This window comes from Coregonus clupeaformis, unplaced genomic scaffold, assembly GCF_020615455.1.
Source record: "Coregonus clupeaformis isolate EN_2021a unplaced genomic scaffold, ASM2061545v1 scaf0101, whole genome shotgun sequence".
In the NCBI taxonomy this organism is placed as follows: domain Eukaryota; kingdom Metazoa; phylum Chordata; class Actinopteri; order Salmoniformes; family Salmonidae; genus Coregonus; species Coregonus clupeaformis.
The window spans coordinates 671,386-696,930 of record NW_025533556.1 but is presented as its reverse complement, the minus strand read 5'-3'; the positions used below and the strand labels follow the sequence as shown (position 1 = coordinate 696,930).

Here is a 25,545-nt window from a genome sequence, read left to right as displayed (position 1 = left end):
GGGGTAAGTTAAGCCAATGGCAAGTCGAGCAAATGTAAGTGTTTTCTTCCCAACGCTGGGATATAAGGTAATAATAGGGCCTATGTTAAAAGTGTTTACAAAAGTACAAAGTGTTTGTTAGGTGTTAAGCCTGTGTTAAAATATGCTTAAAATGATTTAAAAAACGAAAAGCAATTGTGGTTATGTTCAATTGTGATTGGGAAATAAAGATACACGTGGTTTTAAAAAGGTAGTGGTAATATTTCATTCAGTACAGACATGTATAGGCCGCTGAACCCGGGGTAAGTTGTGCCGAGAGACCACTTTTGTTTTGGACATGCTATGTTTTCAAAACTAATGTTTACATGAATTCTGATTATTTCCAGTGATGCACAACATCCTGAAATATATTCAGTTAGAACGAATACTATATTTCCCTTGAGAGTGATTCTGAATGTCAAAATGTCTCAACTTACCCCACTTTCCCCTACATATGACGGTCCTATACTGTACTGCCTAAAGCCAAGCCACCTGTATGCACAACAAACCCCCAGGTTAGGCCCGACCACAGGAGTAGCAGTGTGGGACGTCTCTCTCTATAAAGATCAAAGGGGCCAGCAGAAGTTTCAACGGTTCTAGTGAGAGGATGAGAGAAGCGCTGTTTCCTCGCAGATGGGTGTGCGTGCTTGGTCGCCCTCGTACAACTTGCAAATCAAACACTTCTAAAGAAACGTCATTTGTATCTAAACTACATTCAATGATATTTTTGTTTGTAGTTGTTTATTGTCAACGTTCACAATGTTACCCGCGAAATATAGTAGAGTACTAGTTTTCTTCACAACGTTTTGGTTTTACGCAACTTTGGCACACGGGAGTGGATTTAATCATTCAACTATCTTGGACCCTCATGGGAAGTATCATCTGAAGTGGAGGTTTGACCGGATAACTATTACTTTTGAAATAGAAGTGGAAACTAGAGGATATATAGGATTTGGTCTATCTCCCAACGGTGCCATGGCGTCGTCGGATATTGTAATTGGTGGAGTCACGGATGGGACACCGTATCTACAGGTATGTTACTCACCTGGGTTTTACAGAATGAAAGTGTCGCAAACTATGCCTTGCTTTTTATTACATGAGAGGTGGGCTACTTTCACTGGTATTTTAACATTGCATACATAGTTCAATTGTGCAGCTATATGAAAATAATGATTTATATTACATTTATGTTTAACTATTTTCACAGGGCACTTGGGGATATTTTGGTTGTTTACCTGATGAAATATTATTATCAAGAGCCATGTATTTAGATGAGCCATGTATTTCTTACTACATGGCTCTGGACCTAAAAGTATATGAAATAGTCATTGAGGGTCTCCAAATTGAACTTGTAGTTATTGGTCAGGTGTAACAAGCTAATGGCCCACTGCCTTATGGTAAACTGTTGTGATGCACAGCCAGCTACTCATGGCTTGACTCCAACAGGGTAAAGGTTCTGGATATTGCTACACATATCACAGTCCTATACTGCACTGCCTAAAGCCATAGCCACCTGTGTGCACAACAAACCCCCAGGTAAGGCCTGACCACAGGAGTATATTGCTGGATGGCCCTAAAAATCAGAGGAAGGCCCTAAAAATTGTCAAAGACTCCAGCCACCCTAATCATTGACTGTTCTCTCTGCTACCGCATGGCAAGCGGTACCGGAGCGCCAAATCTAGGTCCAAAAGGCTTCTTAACAGCTTCTACCCCCAAGCCATAAGACTCCTGAACAGCTAATCATGGCTACCCGGACTATTTGCATTGTTATTTTATTTTACTGCTGCTCTTTAATTATTTGCTATTTTTTACTTATCTATTTTTTACTTAACACTTTTTTTTTTACTGCATTGTTGGTTAATGGCTTGTAAGTAAGCATTTCACTGTAATGTCTACACCTGTTGTATTCGGCGCATGTGGCAAATAAGATTTGATTTGATTTGACATCACAGGAAGCTCACTGTGCCTCTGGGATCTGGCAATGATGCCACACAATCTAACACAGTCCCTCTCATTGTGTTACCAGAGGGTCAGGGTCTATGAGGAGACAGCAGCTGTAGTTTTGTGCCAATGTTGTTGTTTGTTGTTATGTATTTACAAGCAATGCTTGGGAGTGATAAGGAGAAAGACATAACAGCCAGACACTTGCCAACAACAAAGCCCTGTTTATACCTGGTGCTAACATGTGTCCTGTTTCCTGATCTTGTCTACATCCTGATTGTGCCCACATTTTCAGAAATGTGTCTACACATGGTATTAAGATGTGTCAGTTATCCGTCCACTGTGTCTGCATTGTGACCAGATTTCCTGGTCCATCCCTGTATGGAAATAATTTCACAGCTATTCTTTCAAAATATGTTTTATTTATTTGAAGACATATTGATGGCATAAGTCAATGGGCCACCTTGTCAATTATTTTAGAGGGTGGGATAGTGCCGATTAAATGGTTTCACTGTCCACATCCGTCTGTCCACAATGCGTGCCTGACTACCTCCGGAGGTGGTCAGGAAGATCTGATCAGAATCAGATCACAATGTGTCTTTTAATCGTCTACTCCTGTCTAAAAATGTGGCTACAATCAGTGTGGAGAAGATCAGGACAAAGGAAGCATGTCATTACCAGGTATAAACGGGGCTCAAGACAGTTGATTAACCATTTGACATGACAAATGAAGCATAGTCCTGTGGTAATAGTCCTTTAGCTAGTCGTCATCCTAGCTAAAGTAATAATACAGTAATAGATCAGTAATTAAGCAAAGTAATGCAATTGTCTACCGTGCTCTTTCAATTGTGTCATTGGAAAACTGGTTTTCCCAAGGTTGAGTGATTTACATCTATGTATGTATATTTACATTGAAGGGCTCTCTTGTCCCTCGTTCAGGACAGTGTTATTGCAGACAGGACAGTTGTGTTTTATCCGGCATCCTTTCAACAGGATTACTTTGCAGACGCCAACAGAAAAGTGCACAGAGATGTGCAGCAGAACTACAGGCTGCAGTATGGCAGGGAGAACAGCACACACACTGTCCTGGCTTTCAGCAGGGACCTCCTGACCTGTGACACAAGTGACAAGGACATCACGGTACGTGGGTGGTGGAAATGTTTTATCTATGGGAAATGTGGAGGTTGATGTTTGCATGTTTGAATGTGTGCGTATGTACGGGGTTAAGTGGGTGGGCTTTTTAGTTTAAATGTCAGTTCATGCCCGAGGTGTCATAGTACTTCTTACTTAAATTAATTTATAGATAATAGATGTGTATGTGTATTGTCTGCCCAGGAAAGCACAGTGAGAGTGATATGGGCCTACCACAGTGAGGATGTGGAACCGTCAGGACCGATGTACCATGGAGTGAACCGAGGGAGGAAGAGTATGCGGCTACTCAACCCAGGAATTAAAGCTAATATTCCCTCTGGGATTGACTTTTTCAACTTGCAAAACATAAACGTAAGTGTGGTAGCTGGAGAAGAAAAACGTTACTTCTCTCACCCACTATCCATCTCTTAAACAAACTTGATACCACTTCTAGCTTTTATTACTTCAGAGGACCTTTTGTACTCTGAGACTGTATTTGCACTGTGTGAGATTTATGATCAGTCCAATTTTATGGAGAGTAAATACAGTATCAGTCTCTCTGTCTGTTTGTTTCTCTCAAGATAGGTGCCAGTGCCATTCAAGGACACTACCTACTGGTGTCAGATATTTAAGATCCAGGAGGTTCAGAAGAAACACCATATCATTAGAGTAAGTACATACTTGGAATTCATTGAGCTATATTAACAACACAGCAGAAAAAGTATTGCAAATCGACAACAGGCTTTCCATTGAGGAAGGAGTAGCCTATAGTTCAGTCATCATGCAGTCACCTTGTTTACCTTTCTTTAAAGGCATCTCACCTGGATCATTTCGGAGTTTTTATTTGTCTGCCTGCCTACCTTTTTCATTGCTGTTGTCTGAAGTGTGTTCCTCTTTCGTTGCTGTTGTCTGAAGTGTGTTCCTCTTTCGTTGCTGTTGTCTGAAGTGTGTTCCTCTTTCGTTGCTGTTGTCTGAAGTGTGTTCCTCTTTCGTTGCTGTTGTCTGAAGTGTGTTCCTCTTTCGTTGCTGTTGTCTGAAGTGTGTTCCTCTTTCGTTGCTGTTGTCTGAAGTGTGTTCCTCTTTCGTTGCTGTTGTCTGAAGTGTGTTCCTCTTTCGTTGCTGTTGTCTGAAGTGTGTTCCTCTTTCGTTGCTGTTGTCTGAAGTGTGTTCCTCTTTCGTTGCTGTTGTCTGAAGTGTGTTCCTCTTTCGTTGCTGTTGTCTGAAGTGTGTTCCCCCTGTGGGGAGATTTCTCCCACTTCTGAGGCACACCTGCCGCTTGTTTGCAGCTCCAAATTGCTACTGTGTATTAAATGAGCCATTATATAAATGATATATCCCAAACATAATTGAACTAGTATTAAACCAAAAGGCTTTAAAACACACTTGATTAAAGGAGGTAGCACGTACAATTTAGAATCAAAAGAATGGTACGATGACACATTTCTTATCCATTTCTTATTCTAATCCTTAGTGGGATTTTTCATAAAGACCAAGTGTGCTTTTGAAACTAGATTGTTATGTTTTACTAAAGGGCCTTAGTTATATTAACATGGTATGGACTAGTAGTACTATATTGTGTCGTGTTATCATTTGTCGTATCACTTACAGTAGGACTTTTCTGCCAAGTAGAAAACATGAGAGTTGCTTTTGAAGTTGCCATGGCTATGACCTCTTTGACTTTAGAATCCTTGAGCTCAAAACAAAGAGTCTTCCATCATTAAGTGAACCTGCCAGAAATATATAAATATAGCTACCTCCCTCTTCTCTTACTCCCCCTCCAGCACACAGCTTACTCTACTGTACATGCATCTGGCTCTTCTCTTCTGTTCTGCACTCTGAGGATGACAATTAGATCATAGAATGAGAAACACCAGCACCATTCTATCAGAAAAATATGCTCCACTGTCCATATCCAATTTGTCGGAGGAGCTGTGTAAGGGTCTCAGAAAAGGTCTTGAAAATTCTACCCTTATTAAAAAAAGGTCTGGAAAATCCTACCCTTATTAACATCTGATTCCACTATACATAACACAAACTGTTGTGAGATAGCCCAGATATTGTTGTGAACTCTTATTTTGGAGAGAGCTCTTTGCATGACGAAATAATGTAAGATGCTAAAAGTGTTGCCATTATAGAATTAGTAGAGTAAAACGGAAATCATTTCAGTATCCAAATGCTACGTGGGAGTCGGACTGTTGTGATTAAATGTTATTTTTCCATCCCAGATGTTTTCATGTGCGTGTGCATGATGTGTGAGTCAGTGAGTGAGAGGCAGTATGTAAGACATCTGTTATTATGTGTGATATGAATGGGACTGTCTCCTCCAATTCATCTGTGGTCTATAAAGAAACACTACTAAAGTTTTTTGGGGGTTTTAAGGCATTTATACAAAAGTTTAAAAGGCCCATCTATTTTTCTCTGTGCACGTTATAACAATTATCCTATCTTGACACTGCAAAAAGCCCCCATTCCCATGATATTTTCTCAGTCACGGTTTCTGTCCTTACCCTCCGCTCCACCTGCTTCGTCCCTCTGGGGGATTTGGTCTTTCACCACCTCACTCCACCCTCTATTATCTTGGGCACCGCAACCTCACCTCCTGTTTAGATGACTCTATGACTTTCAAGACTTCCTGAAAACTGTCTACATGACATGCTTAGTTTAGTTTGATAGATGTATTCTATTCAATAAAGTTCTTTATTCAGAGAATGCGGCCTATAAAGTGTTCTATAAAGGCAGAGTTTGTTACACAGTGTACCAAATCATCTAACAAGAAAGGCGCTATCCTTCCTCTCTCATAGCACAATCTCAACCTCAAACTTAGACTACCATGGCTGCTTCCACCATAAATAAATACATTTGAGAAAAAGTAGGAAGAATGTCTAAATATTAATACGGTTGTCGTGGGCCAAGCTGTGGTCTTGTGTCCTGCTGATTTGAAAGGAGGCCTCACAGTATGATGTCATGGTTTGCCCAGCAGGCAGCAAGCTGCTTTTCTCAGAATCTCAGTCCAAACTAGAGGCCCCAAGGCCCATTGAGGAAAAACTTAATTATTTATATTTATTTTTCACTACTTCCATCCTGAGGTGAACAGGGCTAACCCAATCCTGTTTATCCCCTCTTGTGTGTATCCTACGGTTGAGAGCAATAGAATTGAGGTCTTGTAGCCTTTCCTGCAGTCAATGACCAAATCGCCCTCTAGTGGCCTCATGGGTGGAATGTTATGAATATTTTTCATTATTTCCTAATTAATAAACTTTTTACGCCAAAAATCCGGTGTTTCAATGTCAAACGGTTTTGTTATATTTCAGTCTTCTGTGATGTATATAAAGTGTAATATTGGGATGCAAACTCAAAATTGAATACATTTCAACTTTATATCTGACATGGTACAGGTGTCTTCATTTTTTAAAGCCCATAACCATGTGTGTATACTTTTGTTTCAATGTAGAGTTGTTTAAGACTACCAAGAAACACTCTATGTGACCCTGATTTAGCCCACTGCAGTAAAAGTTAAGGCAAGTGTAGGCAATTCAAAAGAAGCCAACAGTGGTTAGAATACACTAACATTTACTACTTCCTTCTCTCTTCTTTTTGTTTACAGATTGAACCTTTGATTCAAAGGGGCCATGAAAACCTGGTTCATCACATTTTGTTGTATCAATGTGATAGCAGCTTGAATGAGAGTGAGCTCGAGGCTGGCCATGAATGTTACCATCCAAATATGCCTGACTCCTTTCTCACCTGTGAGACGATAGTCTTCGCCTGGGCCATTGGTGGTGAGGTGGGCAATTGTTTTCAATTTGTAGTCATTTTTTATTCAGTGTTGTAAAACTTTTAGTTAGCCACATGTATTTCCATGTATCAGAGTGATCATGTAAGCTTCCTTATCGACATGTTCAGGATGCCTCTCAATCTACCCTTACAGGGGTTCACCTATCCACCCCATGTTGGACTGTCCATTGGCACATCAATAGACCCTGTCTATGTCCTGATGGAGGTCCACTATGACAACCCAGCCTTTCAACAAGGTATAGTACACCCACAAGGACACGTCATGTTGCATTACAAACAATGAATGTGACTTGTCTGCCTTGACTCTATTGTAATTTGCCCTTTTCACCCATTCACACCAAAGTGATATCTACAGCACTTTACAGTTCAACAGTCAGTTACCCTGTTCATTATAATGTTACTGTTTCATTGTCAGGAATGGTGGACAGCTCTGGCCTGCGTCTGTTCTACACCCCTGAGCTGCGTCAGTATGATGCAGGAGTGATTGAGACAGGTGTGTGGGTGAGTCTGTACCACATGCTGCCTCCAGGCATGCAGGAGTACGTCTCAGAGGGACACTGTACCCGCGAGTGTTTGCAGGAGGTAAGACAGACAGCTATGACGGAGTCTTTCAAACTGGTGCGATGCCAGACATTCCCATTTCACTAGGGAACAACAGGAGTCAAACATCCACTGTTAAATTACTGTTATGCTATACCACCAACAGTGACAAGCCTCCATTTTAGTCTTGCTACGTGCCCAAAACAGTGATCATCCAAAAGCAATTAAACTAAAAAGCACTTTCTGCATCTCTGAGATAATATCTATTTGCTCCTCTGTCAGTCCCTAGGCCAGGAGATGCCCAGCGGAGTGAGGGTGTTTGCTGTTCTGATGCATGCCCACCTAGCTGGCCGTGCCATCAGAACCAGACACTTCCGGGAACAGAAGGAGCTGCAGCCCCTCTCACATGACGAGGAGTTTGACTTCAACTTCCAGGAGTTCCAGCTGCTGAAGGATGAGAGGCTGCTGTTACCTGTTGGTACTCTGATATACTGTTTAGCTGACATGTTAAAGGTAGACTCAGCGATATGACGTAGGTGCACAAAGTAAACAGCATAGTGGGTCAATTTCCGCAACAACTAAGAGCGTTGAAGAGCAAGGCTAAACTCCTCCACTGTTTTCGTCCCGTACCTACCACGCTCTAACAACGTGAAGCGAACCCATGCACATGCGCAGAAACTGTGTGTGACCGTGTGAGAGAGAAGTCTTGCATCTCGCTCACCGCAATATCTGCTCGTGGCGATGTCATTTCGCTGAGTCTACCTTTTAAGTAGTGTAGGAAATATGGGAATATAAATCTACTGCTTGAGCTTGCCATGCAGGTCGAAGCATGTTCCCCTCTCCCTGTGATGAACGGTAATGATTGATGATTGCATGACTTTGATCCACCTACATAGATACAGGACATAAGTAGGGCTTCATCTTTTGGCTTTGCTCACTAACGGCTGTTGCCTCGTACCTTTGACCGCAGCACAACCATGCTAAAACCACAGGAAATCACGCCTCCTTGTACTGGATATTACTGCTTTAGTGTTATCTTAATGATGTACTTTAATGAAAACGCCATTCTGTTTGACGTGGGGTTCTAAATTCACAACCACAGAAGTGCCTTGATTTCAAATTTCTTTTCAGGGTGACAATTTGATCACAGAATGCAAGTACACCACAAAAGACAGACAAAACATGACCTGGGTAAGAATGCACTACTCACAATCCACATGGATAAATTAATACTTATTTTGCCTGCTTTCTCTATTATTTTCTTCTTTTTGCTTCTATGGGGCCTTTGAAACTGAGCTGTCAGCCCTGACATGGTGAATCCAGCTCATCCTTAAGATGTGGCTTCTTCCTAATGATCTGTTTTATGTGAGTTTACAGAGATCACCTAATTTTTCCATGTGTTCTATTGTTCCTCAGGCTGAGCCTACTTGAGTCTATTTGAGCTCATGTTTCTCATCTGTCTGCGTGTTTCTGTGATTTGATGATTTGGTTGATTTGATGATTTGGTTGATTGCAGTATGGGACAATAGTCGTCATGTTCATAACAACATTACACAACCCTTGAGGGTAGAGCTATGGGGTTATTGCTTTGACTTCAGATGTACCATAAGATGGACACAAAGCCCATGTTGTTTTTTAACCATTCTTACCTTTGAAGAAAAATTACACAGAAGGATATCATCATTCTTATTACACAATTACGAATGAATAGATTAGTATACTTAAATGGAAGGGAATTTAGTGTTATGTACTTACCGGTAATAGGATTGAGTTGTGTTTCGCCTGCATGAACCTCTTGGTTGATACTTTCAGATTTTCTCTATTTTGCATATTTTTGATACTGAATGCTATCAGATCTTCAACCAAAACCTAATATTAGATAAAGGGAACCTTTTACCTTTCCCCTGTGTGAAAAGGTAATTGCCCCCTTACACTCAATAACTGGTTGTGCCACCTTTAGCTGCAATGACTACAACCAAATGCTTCCTGTAGTTGTTGATCAGTCTGGAAGAATTTTGGCCCACCTTCGCATGCAGAACTGCTTTAACTCAGTGACATTTGTGGGTTTTCAAGCATGAACTGCTCTTTTCAAGTCCTGCCACAGCATCTCAATTGGGATTAGTTCTGGACTTTGATTTGTTACTTTTTAACCATTTTCATGTAGACTTGATTGTGTGTTTTGGATCATTGTCTTGCTGCATGACCCAGCTGCGCTTCAGCTTCAGCTCACAGACGGATGGCCTAACATTCTCCTGTAGAATTCATGATTCCTTCTATTATGATAAGTTGGCCCGGTTCCTGAGACAGCAAAGCATCCCCAAACCATCACACTACCACCATGCTTGACCATTGGTATGAGGTTCTTACTGTGGAATGCAGTGTTTGGTTTTTGCCAGACATAATGGAACCCATCTCGTCCAAAAAGCACCTGGAAGCATCTGGATGATCATCAAGACTCTTGGAAGAATGTTCTATGGACAGATGAATCAAAAATATAACCAAACACTACATTCCACAGTAAGAACCTTATACCAACAGTCAAGCATGGTGGTGGTAGTGTGATGGTTTGGGGATGCTTTGCTGACTGAACGACTTGCCTTAATAGAAGGAACCATGAATTCTGCTCTGTATCAGAGAATTCTACAGGAGAATGTCAGGCCATCTGTCTGTGAGCTGAAGCTAAAGCGCAGCTGGATCATGCAGCAAGACAAGGATCCACAACACACAATAAAGTCTACATGAAAATGTCTAAAAAGCAACAAATGTGATGTTTTGTAATGGCCTAGACAAAGTCCAGACCTAATCCCAATTGAGATGTTGTGGCAGGACTTGAAATGAACAGTTCATGCTTGAAAACCCACAAATGTCGCTGAGTTAATACAGTTCTACATGGAAGAGTGGGCCAAAATTCCTCCTCAGCGACGTGAGAGACTGATCAACAACTACAGGAAGCGTTTGGTTTGGAGTCATTGTAGCTAAAGGTGGCACAACCAGTTATTGAGTGTAAGGGGGCAATTCCTTTTTCACATAGGGGCATTGGGTGTTGCATAACTTTGTTTATTAAATAAATGAAATAAGTATGTAATTGTTGTGTTATTTGTTCACTCAGGTTCCCTTTATCTAATATTAGGTTTTGGTTGAAGATCTGATAACATTCAGTATCAAAAATATGCAAAAGTAGAGAAAATTAGAAAGGGGGCAAATACTTTTTCACAGCACTGTATGTGTTAAAGGCTGTCTGTCTTGGCTGAACAATCTGTCTGCAAATACAGCCCCAGGCCCACAGATGGGATCTTGGTTATATAGTTGTTTGCAGCTACTGGCACTGTTTCTTACAGAGACATCAAACGAACAAATGACTGATGACTACAGTCGTAGAACGGAGCTCCTTTTCTTCTAGAGTTACTCTCTACTATTCAGGAGTAAACATGCCAACCAATTATTATTCTGGAACAATATAAGACAGAATTTTTATCCATTGTTATGATTCTGTGAATTCTGTGAATTCATGCCATTTATTTTCCCCCAAAATACACATTCCCCAAAATGCCATTACAACTTTGTCACCACAAGGCACTGTTATTGTGTCAGCTTTGTGTTAGACATAATACAGTGGGGGAAAAAGTATTTAGTCAGCCACCAATTGTGCAAGTTCTCCCACTTAAAAAGATGAGAGAGGCCTGTAATTTTCATCATAGGTACACGTCAACTATGACAGACAAAATGAGAAAAGAAAATCCAGAAAATCACATTGTAGGATTTTTTATGAATTTATTTGCAAATTATGGTGGAAAATAAGTATTTGGTCACCTACAAACAAGCAAGATTTCTGGCTCTCACAGACCTGTAACTTCTTCTTTAAGAGGCTCCTCTGTCCTCCACTCGTTACCTGTATTAATGGCACCTGTTTGAACTTGTTATCAGTATAAAAGACACCTGTCCACAACCTCAAACAGTCACACTCCAAACTCTACTATGGCCAAGACCAAAGAGCTGTCAAAGGACACCAGAAACAGAATTGTAGACCTGCACCAGGCTGGGAAGACTGAATCTGCAATAGGTATGCAGCTTGGTTTGAAGAAATCAACTGTGGGAGCAATTATTAGGAAATGGAAGACATACAAGACCACTGATAATCTCCCTCGATCTGGGGCTCCACGCAAGATCTCACCCCGTGGGGTCAAAATTATCACAAGAACGGTGAGCAAAAATCCCAGAACCACACGGGGGGACCTAGTGAATGACCTGCAGAGAGCTGGGACCAAAGTAACAAAGCCTACCATCAGTAACACACTACGCCGCCAGGGACTCAAATCCTGCAGTGCAAGACGTGTCCCCCCTGCTTAAGCCAGTACATGTCCAAGCCCGTCTGAAGTTTGCTAGAGTGCATTTGGATGATCCAGAAGAGGATTGGGAGAATGTCATATGGTCAGATGAAACCAAAATAGAACTTTTTTGGTAAAAACTCAACTCGTCGTGTTTGGAGGACAAAGAATGCTGAGTTGCATCCAAAGAACACCATACCTACTGTGAAGCATGGGGGTGGAAACATCATGCTTTGGGGCTGTTTTTCTGCAAAGGGACCAGGACGACTGATCTGTGTAAAGGAAAGAATGAATGGGGCCATGTATCGTGAGATTTTGAGTGAAAACCTCCTTCCATCAGCAAGGGCATTGAAGATGAAACGTGGCTGGGTCTTTCAGCATGACAATGATCCCAGACACACCGCCCGGGCAACGAAGGAGTGGCTTCGTAAGAAGCATTTCAAGGTCCTGGAGTGGCCTAGCCAGTCTCCAGATCTCAACCCCATAGAACATCTTTGGAGGGAGTTGAAAGTCTGTGTTGCCCAGCGACAGCCCCAAAACATCACTGCTCTAGAGGAGATCTGCATGGAGGAATGGGCCAAAAGACCAGCAACAGTGTGTGAAAACCTTGTGAAGACTTACAGAAAATGTTTGACCTGTGTCATTGCCAACAAAGGGTATATAACAAAGTACTGAGAAACTTTTGTTATTGACCAAATACTTATTTTCCACCATAATTTGCAAATAAATTCATTAAAAATCCTACAATGTGATTTTCTGGATTTTTTTCCTCATTTTGTCTGTCATAGTTGACGTGTACCTATGATGAAAATTACAAACCTCTCTCATCTTTTTAAGTGGGAGAACTTGCACAATTGGTGGCTGACTAAATACGTTTTTTCCCCCACTGTACAGCCTGAAGTGGTACTTAATCTATATCAGTCACATGTTTTCAGAAACAGATTTTCATGATTTCTTCGTGGTTTGCAAGGACTAGCTGGAGCCAAATCTTAGTGTTTGTTTAAGTTGATGATTGTTACACAGATATCCATGTATTTACAGATTTGTTTTGTTGTGGGGCTAAATAGAATAAAATAGAAGTGTAATTTGATAACAGTAAAGAATAGTAAAGGCAGTGCTGCAGACTACACGTTCTGCGTAGGACCCCTGCGGCCCCTAATTTTGTAAATGCTATTGTAAACAACATTTTGGGAACTGAGTCAAGGTCTCAACTTATTGTTGAGCGATAGCATACTATAATACACAATGTGCAATTTTGAAATTTGGTTGTGCATCAGCAGCTTTTCTCTTGTTATGTCAGTCACTGACAGTCACTCAATTAACCCATGTCAGCTAACATTTTATAAGACTGCTCGGTAAGTTAGTCTAGCCAGCTATCTAAACCTTCATTGCTGAATTAGGAAGGGCAAGTGCCCAGGGGCCCTGACCTCCACAGGGGGCCCACATTGATTTTGTTAGTCATCCAGATATTGTATGAACATGGCATAAGTCAAGGCAAAATGTGTACAATTGCAGATAATTAGCTTTAAAACTGCAACATTTTCACTCCACCGCCAAGAGGGAGGCCACTAAAATGTTTTGCCCAACCAAATCTCACAAAAGGCTAGAGGAGGCTCTGAGTATATGTAACCTTTAATTTAGCTGTTGTATTGGTGTTTAGTATACTGAATATGGAAAGGGGGATACCTAGTCAGTTGCACAACTGAATGCATTGAACCGAAATGTGTCTTCCGCATTTAACCCAACCCCTCTGAATCAGAGAGGTGCGGGGGGCTGCCTTAATCGACATCATCAGCGCCCAGGAAACAGTTGTTGTTGGGGGTTATCTGCCTTGCACAAAGTGCAGAACGGCAGAATGTTCTACCTTGCCGGGTTCGGGGATTCGAACCAGTGACCTTTCGGTTACTGGCCCAACGCTCTTAACCACTTGATTTCTAGATTTTTTCCCCTCTGGTTGTTCCCTCAGGGTGGTTTGACCACCAGGGATGAGATGTGTCTGTCCTACCTGCTCTACTATCCCAGAGTGAACCTGGCCAGGTGTGAGAGCCTCCCTGAGATCACCGGGCAGCTTAAGTTCATCGGAGTCAAAGAGATCCAGGTGCCTGTCACGTAAGTATGAGGCTCTGTACTGCAACTACAATACCCATATACTGTAGCAGTTCAAGTTGGAACCTGTAACACCAATTGGGGAAGATAATTTTTAGGTGAAGAGTTTTCTCTGCCTGGAGCACCTTACAAAGGTCATACACTATGCATTCTCAGGGATAAGTTATGTTCCAAATTAGTTACTGCATGTTATAGAGAGAGAGAGTACATACATGCATTCCCCAAGGCCTGGGAGAGAGAATAGGGGAAGGACTTGAAGAGGTTTATGGGACAAAGAAATTGCACTTCATAGGAAGGAAGAAAGGACAGAGGAATATGGGTTATAGTCCCAAAGAGCCTGTAATCAAACTAGCCCAGTGGGGTCAACAAGTGGAGCACATCTGAAGTTGATCACAGTGTTACTCTTTTTCCTGTTTTAGATGGTTCTGTTTTGTTTTACCTGTTAGCATGCTGGAATTTGACAGCAAGATATACAAAGCAATAGTTTATTGTTTTCCTTACTATGTTTTTGCTCTTGCATTCTATTCCTTTTGTTCAAAATAACATATTGTTCATCCATTTAAATTAGACAATGCACAATATTTGTCTCTGTCGCTAGATTTCTATCCAATTGGCGACAGCTTTTCATGGGAATATTCTAAAATCTGAATTAAGAAACATTTTCCCTCCAGGTGGTGTTTCCACCAAACTGACTTGTTGTAGAGAAATATATGTGCATGATGACATAGTGCACACAAAATGTAAATTTTCGCTTAAGTTTTCATTATCGAATAAAAATCTAAAGTTCAACCGATAGTTTTGTCACAAAAAACTGTTGCGTTAAATAGCAAATGTGCCTACTCTGGTTCGTTCTAGCCAACAGCTCACATATACAGTGCGGGTAGGCTAGTCTACATGATGAGATTATTATGGATAAACGAGACTATTTGTATTTGTCAAACGGCAGTCAAGAATCGATCATCATGTCACCAGAATAAGACCCTCGGTATTTATTGGAATAGAGCATCAAGCTCATAGCGTGCACTTTCAACACCCTGTGAAGTTCATCTTAATTGACTTAATATGTAGCCTAATAAACTGCGTGGTTTCCCGAGTCGTAGTTGGAGGACCACACACCATATCATCGTATAAAAATCTTTGATATCCTCGCGTGACTCCAAGTTTGCTATGATATGATGGTTATTATATCAGTATTTGCGCGTGAAGGCGTTTCCACCGACATTTCTCACATAATACATTTTACCGACACAAAAAGATCCCACCATGTCAAATAAACATACAGTACCAGTCAAAAGTTTGGACACACCTACTCATTCCAGGGGTTTTCTTTATTTTTACTATTTTCTACATTGTAGAATAATAGTGAAGACATCAAAACTATGAAATAACACATATGGAATCATGTAGTAACCAAAAAAGTGTTAAACAAATCAAAATATATTTCATATTTGAGATTGTTCAAAGTAGCCACCCTTTGCCTTGATGACAGCTTTGCACACTCTTGGCATTCTGGTTTGGGATGAGTTGGACCGCAGAGTGAAGGAAAAGCAGCCAACAAGTGCTCGGCATATGTGCGAACTCCTTCAAGACAGTTGGAAAGCATTCCAGGTGACTACCTCATGAAGCTGGTTGAGAGAATGCCAAGAGTGTGCAAAGCTGTCATCAAGGCAAAGGGTGGCTACTTTGAAGAATCTAAAATATAAAATATATTTTTTTGTTTAACACTTTTTTGGTTACTGCATGATTCCATATGTGTTATTTCATAGTTTTGATGTCTTCACTATTATTCTAAAATGTAGAAAATAGTCAAAATAAAGAAAATCCCTTGAATGAGTAGGTGTGTCCAAACTTTTGACTGGTACTGTATTATCTGTAGGTATTTATAAAATTGTACCGAAACTTCCTGTTACATCACATCTGTTTTTTTTATACTGTATGACTTTACTCGCATGAAAACTGTGGATGGAAGCGTGGTTAGTGAAACAAATGTTTTTGCCATTAAGTTTTTCCATCTTTGCTTTATGCAAATAAAATGGCATCAAAAGCAGATGTGAAATCCTGAAACATAACATTCTACATTCTACTTCATGTAATCATAAGAGTACGTAGATGTCCGTTGATTGTCAGTATGTCAGTAAATAAAATAGACATAGTGCAAACTGTTTCTTAATTGATGCTACTGTATGTATTGTAATGTGTCCATGGTGTTTCCTGTTCATATGCCGCTGAGTGGTAGGTTGTGTAAGGGAGAACTTAGACCTGAGAATAATTTTTAAAAGCCTGGAAATGAGAGTCTATTTGATGGGTTGGGCTGCAGGAGTGCATTTACTCTTCCTGCTATTACAGCAGGGCTCAACTACTTTTGTTCCCATTTAGAGGAAGAGGAAGTTTGAATAGGTCAGGCTGGCTGCTCTAAACAGATTAGGTTACACAGCTCTTTCTTCCCTCCAAGAAAGGCTATGTGCTCTCCAAGAAGCCTTGTCCATGAAGACGACACCAACCTTCTGTAAACAAAAACAGGCCTTAGCAGGAAACAGCAGTCCCACTTTCCCTAACGTCTTCCCCATGGAAATGCTTTGGGAATAATTTAGTTAGCAGCTGCTCTTTTTCCTTCTGACCATAAGTTGTAAACATTTTGAATAATGTACAGTGCATTCAGAAAGTATTCAGACCCCTTCACTTTTTCCACATTTTGTTATGCTACAGCCTTATTCTAAAATTGATTAAGTTATTTTTTTCCTCATCAATCTACACACAATACCCCATAATGACAAAGCAAAAACAGGTTTTGATAGATTTTTGCATATTTATACAAAATACAAAACTGAAATATCACATTTACATAAGTATTCAAACCCTTTACTCAGTACTTTGTTGAAGCACCTTGTCACGATCGTCGTAGGGAATAGACCAAGGCGCAGCGTGATGAACGAACATGTTTAAACTTTATTATCTTTAGTGATAATAGACAACAATAAACAAAACAAGAAACGACTCGTGAAGTCCACGGTAACAATGACCAACACGGAACAAGAACCCACAAACACAAAGGGAAAACAGACAGTTTAAATATGGCTCCCAATCAGAGACAACCAACGACAGCTGACACTCGTTGCCTCTGATTGGGAGTCACTCTGGCCAACATAGAAATAAACACAACAGAAAGAACACACCCTGGCTCAACATATAGAGTCCCAGAGCCAGGGTGTGACAGTACCCCCCCCCCCTAAAGGCGCGGACTGCGACCGCGCCTCAACTTGAACAAAACAGGGGAGGGCTGGGTGGGCATTCCTACTCGGCGGCGGTTCTGGCTCTGGCCTTGCCCACCACCCTCCAATAAACCCCCATAGCGCCCCTGGTCCAGTCTGGCCCCGCTGGCTGGAGCTGAACTGGACGCAGCAGGAGCGGTTAGCTTCAGCTCCGTAGTGGAGCAGTTGACCGGTACCTTACCAGGCACCGGTGACCCAGGCACGGGTTGTGCTGGACTGACGACGCGCACCCCTGGCTTGGTGCGTGGAGGAGGAACGGGCCTTACCAGGCTGACGACGCGCACCCCCTGGCTTGGTGCGTGGAGGAGGAACGGGCCTTACCAGGCTGACGACTCGCACCCCTGGTTTAGTGCGAGTAGCAGGAACAGGCCGGGCCGGGCTGGCGACGCGCACCCCTGGCTTGGTGCGTGGAGCCGGAACGGCCGACCGGGCTGACGATGCGCACCCCTGGCCTGGTGCGTGGAGTAGGAACAGGCCGGACCGGGCTGACGACTCGCACCCCTGGCTTGGTGCGTGGAGTAGGGACAGGCCGGACCGGGCTGGCGACGCACACCGTAGGCTTGGTGCGTGGAGTAGGGACAGGCCGGACCGGGCTGGCGACGCACACCGTAGGCTTGGTGCGAGGAGCAGGGACAGGCCGAACCGGGCTGGCGACGCACACCGTAGGCTTGGTGCGTGGAGCAGGGACAGGCCGAACCGGGCTGTGGAGACGGATAGGAGACCTGGAGTGAAGAGCGGCCACAACCCGTCCCTGGCTGAATGCCTACCCTCACACACTCTGTGTGAGGCATCCGCACAGGACGTACAGGGCTGTGTACCCGTACTGGCATAACAGCACGTGACACTGGAGCAGGATATCCGGGACCGCGGAGAGGCATTGGAGACCACGAGCGTTGAGCCGGCACACTCCGTCCTGGCTGCATACCCCCCTTCGCACGACACGTGCGGGGTGCTCGCACAGGACGTACAGGACTATGCCGGACCACTGCGTGGCACAGTACGCCGCTCCGCATACCGCGGAACCTGCCCCGTCCCCATGCTGCCATGCCTGAGTACGGGAAGTTGGTTCCGCTCTCCATCCAGGCTCCGCCAACCTGCCTTCTGGCCCCCCTAACCCGGTGGCCTCCTCTCCAAATCGCCCTGTGGCAGCCTCCTGCTGCCCAGCCGCCCATGCCGTGTGCCCCCCCCTAAATTTTTTTTGGGGTTGCCTCTCGTCCGTCCGACGATGACACTGCTGACGCCGCTGCTCCTCTCTCGCCAGGGCCTTAATCCTAGCCCATGGTCCCTTGCCCCCGAGCATGTCCTCCCAGGACCACGATTTGCCCACCTGGGCCATCGCCAACCTCTCCATCTCCTTTCCCGGCGCTTCCTCCCATGTCCAGTCTGCCTGCTCCTGGACACGCTGCTTGGTCCTTTTATGGTGGGTTCTTCTGTCACGATCGTCGTAGGGAATAGACCAAGGCGCAGCGTGATGAACGAACATGTTTAAACTTTATTATCTTTAGTGATAATAGACAACAATAAACAAAACAAGAAACGACTCGTGAAGTCCACGGTAACAATGACCAACACGGAACAAGAACCCACAAACACAAAGGGAAAACAGACAGTTTAAATATGGCTCCCAATCAGAGACAACCAACGACAGCTGACACTCGTTGCCTCTGATTGGGAGTCACTCTGGCCAACATAGAAATAAACACAACAGAAAGAACACACCCTGGCTCAACATATAGAGTCCCAGAGCCAGGGTGTGACACACCTTTGGCAGCGATTACAGCTTTGAGTCTTCTTGGGTATGATGCTACAAGCTTGGCACATCTGTATTTGGAGAATTTCTCCCATTCTTCTCTGCATATCCTCTCAAGCTCTGTCAGGTTTGATGGGGAGTGTCGCTGCACAGCTATTTTCAGATCTCCAGAGATGTTAGATCAGATTCAAGTCCTGGCTCTGGCTGGGCCACTCAAGGACATTCAGAGACTTGTCCCGAAGCCACTCCTGCATTGTCTTGGCTGTGTGCTTCGGGTCGTTGTCCTGTTGGAAGGTGAACCTTCGCCCCAGTCTACGGTCCTTAGCACTCTGGAGCAGGTTTTCATCAAGGATCTCTCTGTACTTTGCTCCTTTCATCTTTCCCTCGATCCTGACTAGTCTTCCAGTCTCTGCCGCTGAAAAACATCCCCACAGTATGATGCTGCCACCACCAAATGAAATCAAATCACATTTTATTGGTCACATACACATATTTAGCAGATGTTATTGCGGATGTAGCAAAATGCTTGTGTTCCTACAGTGAGGGAAAAAAGTATTTGATCCCCTGCTGATTTTGTACGTTTGCCCACTGACAAAGAAATAATCAGTCTATAATTTTAATGGTAGATTTATTTGAACAATGAGAGACAGAATAACAACAACAAAATCCAGAAAAACGCATTTCAAAAATGTTATAAATTGATTTGCATTTTAATGAGGGAAATAAGTATTTGACCCCTCTGCAAAACATGACTTAGTACTTGGTGGCAAAACCCTTGTTGGCAATCACAGAGGTCAGACGTTTCTTGTAGTTGGCCACCAGGTTTGCACACATCTCAGGAGGGATTTTGTCCCACTCCTCTTTGCAGATCTTCTCCAAGTCATTAAGGTTTAGAGGCTGACGTTTGACAACTCGAACCTTCAGCTCCCTCCACAGATTTTCTATGGGAATAAGGTCTGGAGACTGGGTAGGCCACTCCAGGACCTTAATGTGCTTCTTCTTGAGCCACTCCTTTGTTGCCTTGGCCATGTGTTTTGGGTCATTGTCATGCTGGAATACCCATCCACGACCCATTTTCAATGCCCTGGCTGAGGGAAGGAGGTTCTCACCCAAGATTTGACGGTACATGGCCCCGTCCATCGTCCCTTTGATGCGGTGAAGTTGTCCTGTCCCCTTAGCAGAAAAACACCCCCAAAGCATAATGTTTCCACCTCCATGTTTGCCGGTGGGGATGGTGTTCTTGGGGTCATAGGCAGCATTCCTCCTCCTCCAAACACGCCGAGTTGAGTTGATGTCAAAGAGCTCGATTTTGGTCTCATCTGACCACAACACTTTCACCCAGTTCTCCTCTGAATCATTCAGATGTTCATTGGCAAACTTCAGACGGCCCTGTATATGTGCTTTCTTGAGCAGGGGGACCTTGCGGGCGCTGCAGGATTTCAGTCGTTCACGGCTTGGTGTGTTACCAATTGTTTTCTTGGTGACTATGGTCCCAGCTGCCTTGAGATCATTGACAAGATCCTCCTGTGTAGTTCTGGGCTGATTCCTCACCGTTCTCATGATCATTGCAACTCCACGAGGTGAGATCTCGCATGGAGCCCCAGGCCGAGGGAGATTGACAGTTCTTTTGTGTTTCTTCCATTTGCGAATAATCGCACCAACTGTTGTCACCTTCTCACCAAGCTGCTTGGCGATGGTCTTGTAGCCCATTCCAGCCTTGTGTAGGTCTACAATCTTGTCCCTAACATCCTTGGAGAGCTCTTTGGTCTTGGCCATGGTGGAGAGTTTGGAATCTGATTGATTGATTGTTTCTGTGGACAGGTGTCTTTTATACAGGTAACAAGCTGAGATTTGGAGCACTCCCTTTAAGAGTGTGCTCCTAATCTCAGCTCGTTACCTGTATAAAAGACATCTGGGGGCCAGAAATCTTTCTGAGAGGGGGTCAAATACTTATTTCCCTCATTAAAATGCTAATCAATTTATAACATTTTTGACATGCATTTTTCTGGATTCTTTTGTTGTTATTCTGTCTCTCACTGTTCAAATAAACCTACTATTAAAATTATAGACTGATCATTTCTTTGTCAGTGGGCAAACGTACAAAATCAGCAGGGGATCAAATACTTTTTTCCCTCACTGTAGCTCCAACAGTGCAGTAGTATTTAACAATTCACAACAATACACACAAATCTAAAAGTAAAAGAATGGAATTGAAATATATATAAATATTAGATTGAGCAATGTCGGAGTGGCATTGACTAAAATACAGTAGAATAGAATACAGTATATACATATGAGATGAGTAAAGCAGTACGTAAACATTATTAAAGTGACTAGTGTTCCATTATTAAAGTGGACAGTGATTCCAAGTCTATGTATATAGGGCAGCAACCTCTAAGGTGCAGGGTTGTGTAACCGGGTGGACCCCGGCTAGTGATGGCTATTTAACAGTCTGATGGCCTTGAGATAGTCCCAGCTTTGATGCACCATGCTTCACCGTAGGGATGATGTTGGCCAGGTGACGAGCAGTGCCTGGTTTCCTCCAGATGTGACGTTTGGCATTCAGGCCAAATAGTTAAATCTTGGTTTCATCAGACCAGAGAATCTTGTTTCTCATGGTCTGAGAGTCCTTTAGGTGCCTTTTGGCAAACTTGTGCCTTTTACTGAGGAGTGGCTTCTGTCTGGCCACTCTACCATAAAGGCCTGATTGGTGGAGTGCTGCAGAGATGGTTGTCCTTCTGGAATGTTCTCCCATCTCCACAGAGGAACTCTGGAGCTCTGTCAGACTGACCATCGGGTTCTTGATCACCTCCCTGACCAAGGCCTTTCTCCCCTGATTGCTCAGTTTGGTCAGGCGGCTAGCTCTAGGTGGAATACATTTTAGTCATTTAGCAGACGCTCTTATCCAGAGCGACTTACAGTTAGTGAGTGCATACATTCTTTATTTATTTTTCATACTAGCCCCCCTTGGGAATCGAACCCACAACCCTGGCATTGCAAACACCATGCTCTACCAACTGAGCTACATCCCTGCCGGCCATTCCCTCCCCTACCCTGGGCCAATTATGCGCCGCCCCATGGATCTCCCGATCGCGGCCGGCTACGATAGAGCCTGGATTCGAACCAGGATCTCTAGTGGCACAGCTAGCACTGCGATGCAGTGCCTTAGACCCCTGCGCCACTCGGGATCAGTCTAGTCTTGGTTCTTCCATTTAAGAATGATGGAGGCCACTGTGTTCTTGGGGATGCTGCAGACATTCTTTGGTACCCTTCCCCAGATCTGTGCCTCGACACAATCCTGTCTCGGAGCTCTACGAACAATTCCTTCAACCTCATGGCTTGATTTTTGCTCTGACATGCATTGTCAACTGTGGGACCATATATAGACAGGTGTGTTTCTTTCCAAATCATGTCCAATCAATTGAATTTACCACAGGTGGACTCCAATCAAGTTGTAGAAACATCTCAAGGATGAACAATGGAAACAGGATGCACCTGAGCTCAATTTCAAGTCTCATAGCAAAGGGTCTGAATACTTATGTAAATAAGGTATTTCTGTTTTAGCTTTGTCATTATGGGGTATTGTGTGTAAATTGATGAGGACAATTTTTTATTTAATCAATTTTAGAATAAGGCTGTAATGTAACAAAATGTGGAAAACGTGAAGGGGTCTGAATACTTTCCGAATGCACTGTACATGTATACAGCGACTGATATATTGTGCATCAGCAGATGTATGGTAAAGATTCTACCTTTTACATTCTATGTTTTACATTCTACCTTTTACATTCTATGTTTTACATTCTACCTTTTACATTCTATCTTTTACATTCTACCTTTTACATTTTTCCTTTTACATTCTACCTTTTACTTACCTACCTTTCACTTACTGTACATTCTTCTTCTGTCAAAGGACCTGGCCTTTCATGATCAAGAGCCCAAAGAAGTACAGCAATCTCTCCTTCACAGAGGCCATGGACAAGTACAGGTGGTCGAAGAACAGAGGGAGGTCCTTCAACGAGATGGTTCTACAGCTGCCCATGAACGTGCGCTGCTCCAAGTGGGGGCAGGATGAGTGGTCGGTGAGTGTTCAGTCAGGGCTGGGGCTGGGGATCAGGATGCTGGGGCTGGGGCTGATGTAGTGCTTTCAATTAGTCACTGATGGAGGTGTGTCAACCACAGGGAACCATGAAACGGAGTCCTTTCACTCTTCTGGGATGTTGATTTATATAAATGTTGATCAGTTCTTTGTTTAAAATCGACTGTATAATACATGATTGAATGTGCTTTAAATAGTCATCTTCTTCACTGTATTAAATAGTTATACAGTGGGGGAAAAAAAGTATTTAGTCAGCCACAAATTGTGCAAGTTCTCCCACTTAAAAAGATGAGAGAGGCCTGTAATTTTTATCATAGGTACACGTCAACTATGACAGACAAATTGAGAATTTTTTTCCCCAGAAAATCACATTGTAGGATTTTTAATGAATTTATTTGCAAATTATGGTGGAAAATATTTGGTCACTTACAAACAAGCAAGATTTCTGGCTCTCACAGACCTGTAACTTCTTATTTAAGAGGCTCCTCTGTCCTCCACTCGTTACCTGTATTAATGGCACCTGTTTGAACTTGTTATCAGTATAAAAGACACCTGTCCACAACCTCAAACAGTCACACTCCAAACTCCACTATGGCCAAGACCAAAGAGCTGTCAAAGGACACCAGAAACAAAATTGTAGACCTGCACCAGGCTGGGAAGACTGAATCTGCAATAGGTAAGCAGCTTGGTTTGAAGAAATCAACTGTGGGAGCAATTATTAGGAAATGGAAGACATACAAGACCACTGATAATCTCCCTCAATCTGGGGCTCCACGCAAGATCTCACCCCGTGGGGTCAAAATGATCACAAGAACGGTGAGCAAAAATCCCAGAACCACACGGGGGGACCTAGTGAATGACCTGCAGAGAGCTGGGACCAAAGTAACAAAGCCTACCATCAGTAACACACTACCCCGCCAGGGACTTAAATCCTGCAGTGCCAGACGTGTCCCCCTGCTTAAGCCAGTACATGTCCAGGCCCGTCTGAAGTTTGCTAGAGTGCATTTGGATGATCCAGAAGAGGATTGGGAGAATGTCATATGGTCAGATGAAACCAAAATAGAACTTATTGGTAAAAACTCAACTCGTCGTGTTTGGAGGACAAAGAATGCTGAGTTGCATCCAAAGAACACCATACCTACTGTGAAGCATGGGGGTGGAAACATCATGCTTTGGGGCTGTTTTTCTGCAAAGGGACCAGGACGACTGATCCGTGTAAAGGAAAGAATGAATGGGGCCATGTATCGTGAGATTTTGAGTGAAAACCTCCTTCCATCAGCAAGGGCATTGAAGATGAAACGTGGCTGGGTCTTTCAGCATGACAATGATCCCAAACACACCGCCCGGGCAACGAAGGAGTGGCTTCGTAAGAAGCATTTCAAGGTCCTGGAGTGGCCTAGCCAGTCTCTAGATCTCAACCCCATAGAAAATCTTTGGAGGGAGTTGAAAGTCTGTGTTGCCCAGCGACAGCCCCAAAACATCACTGCTCTAGAGGAGATCTGCATGGAGGAATGGGCCAAAATACCAGCAACAGTGTGTGAAAACCTTGTGAAGACTTACAGAAAACGTTTGACCTGTGTCATTGCCAACAAAGGGTATATAACAAAGTATTGAGAAACGTTTGTTATTGACCAAATACTTATTTTCCACCATAATTTGCAAATAAATTCATTAAAAATCCTACAATGTGATTTTCTGGATTTCTTTTCCTCATTTTGTCTGTCATAGTTGACATGTACCTGTGATGAAAATTACAGGCCTCTCTCATCTTTTTAAGTGGGAGAACTTGCACAATTGGTGGCTGACTAAATACTTTTTTTCCCCACTGTACATATTTCCATCTCTTTCATTTCCCCTCTAGATTCAAGGGACGATAGTGTCACCACCAGAGGTGAAGTCTGAAGTCAAGCCTCCCTCCATGGTGTGCCATTCTGCCTCAGAGCCACACAGTGGAATGGTTCTACTCTTTACTATGTGCCTCACATATTCTATAGTCCAGACCTGTTTCAGCCTTTAGCCCATAGCTATGCCACTGTGTGAATCACACCACTCACTCTCCCACACTGGCTGTGGAAGAAGTTGTTTGACGGAAGAAGACAAGACATTCCTAGAATCTCTCCACCCCATCCATTCATTATGTGTTATTGGGATGTTTATTGAATGCAAATTCAGTCCTTGAACAGCAACAATAGAAGCTGGTTCTAGGATGACCACCTACAAAAACGATATTTACATTTTTAGTCATTTAGCAGACGCTCTTATCCAGAGCGACTTACAGTTAGTGAGTGCATACATTTTCATACTGGCCCCCCGTGGGAAACGAACCCACAACCCTGGCGTTGCAAGTGCCATGCTCTACCAACTGAGCTATAGGTTATCGGAGTGTGAATTATTATATGGAATCTTCCATGTTGGATTTTTTTTACTAATTCCAGGGTTCTTCTTTATTTTTTACTATTTTCTACATTGTAGAATGATAGTGAAGACATCAAAACTATGAAATAACACTTATGGAATCATGTAGTAACCAAAAAAGTGTTAAACAAATCAATATTTTATATTTTATATTCT

At 43.0% G+C, this 25,545-nt stretch overlaps 1 protein-coding gene across 1 annotated transcript; it reads left to right on the top strand.

The window, feature by feature from the left end:
• Positions 1-605: 605 nt before the first annotated feature.
• On the top strand, positions 606-25,276 carry LOC121552460 (DBH-like monooxygenase protein 1 homolog). Its single transcript, XM_041865400.2, has 12 exons — positions 606-1,050; positions 2,953-3,099; positions 3,295-3,462; positions 3,676-3,759; positions 6,695-6,874; positions 7,019-7,121; positions 7,301-7,467; positions 7,708-7,899; positions 8,557-8,616; positions 13,717-13,859; positions 22,789-22,957; positions 24,836-25,276. The coding sequence occupies exons 1-12, from the start codon at positions 778-780 to the stop codon at positions 24,989-24,991; spliced, it is 1,842 nt and encodes a 613-aa protein (XP_041721334.1). The 5' UTR covers positions 606-777; the 3' UTR covers positions 24,992-25,276.
• The last annotated feature ends 269 nt before the right edge of the window (positions 25,277-25,545 follow it).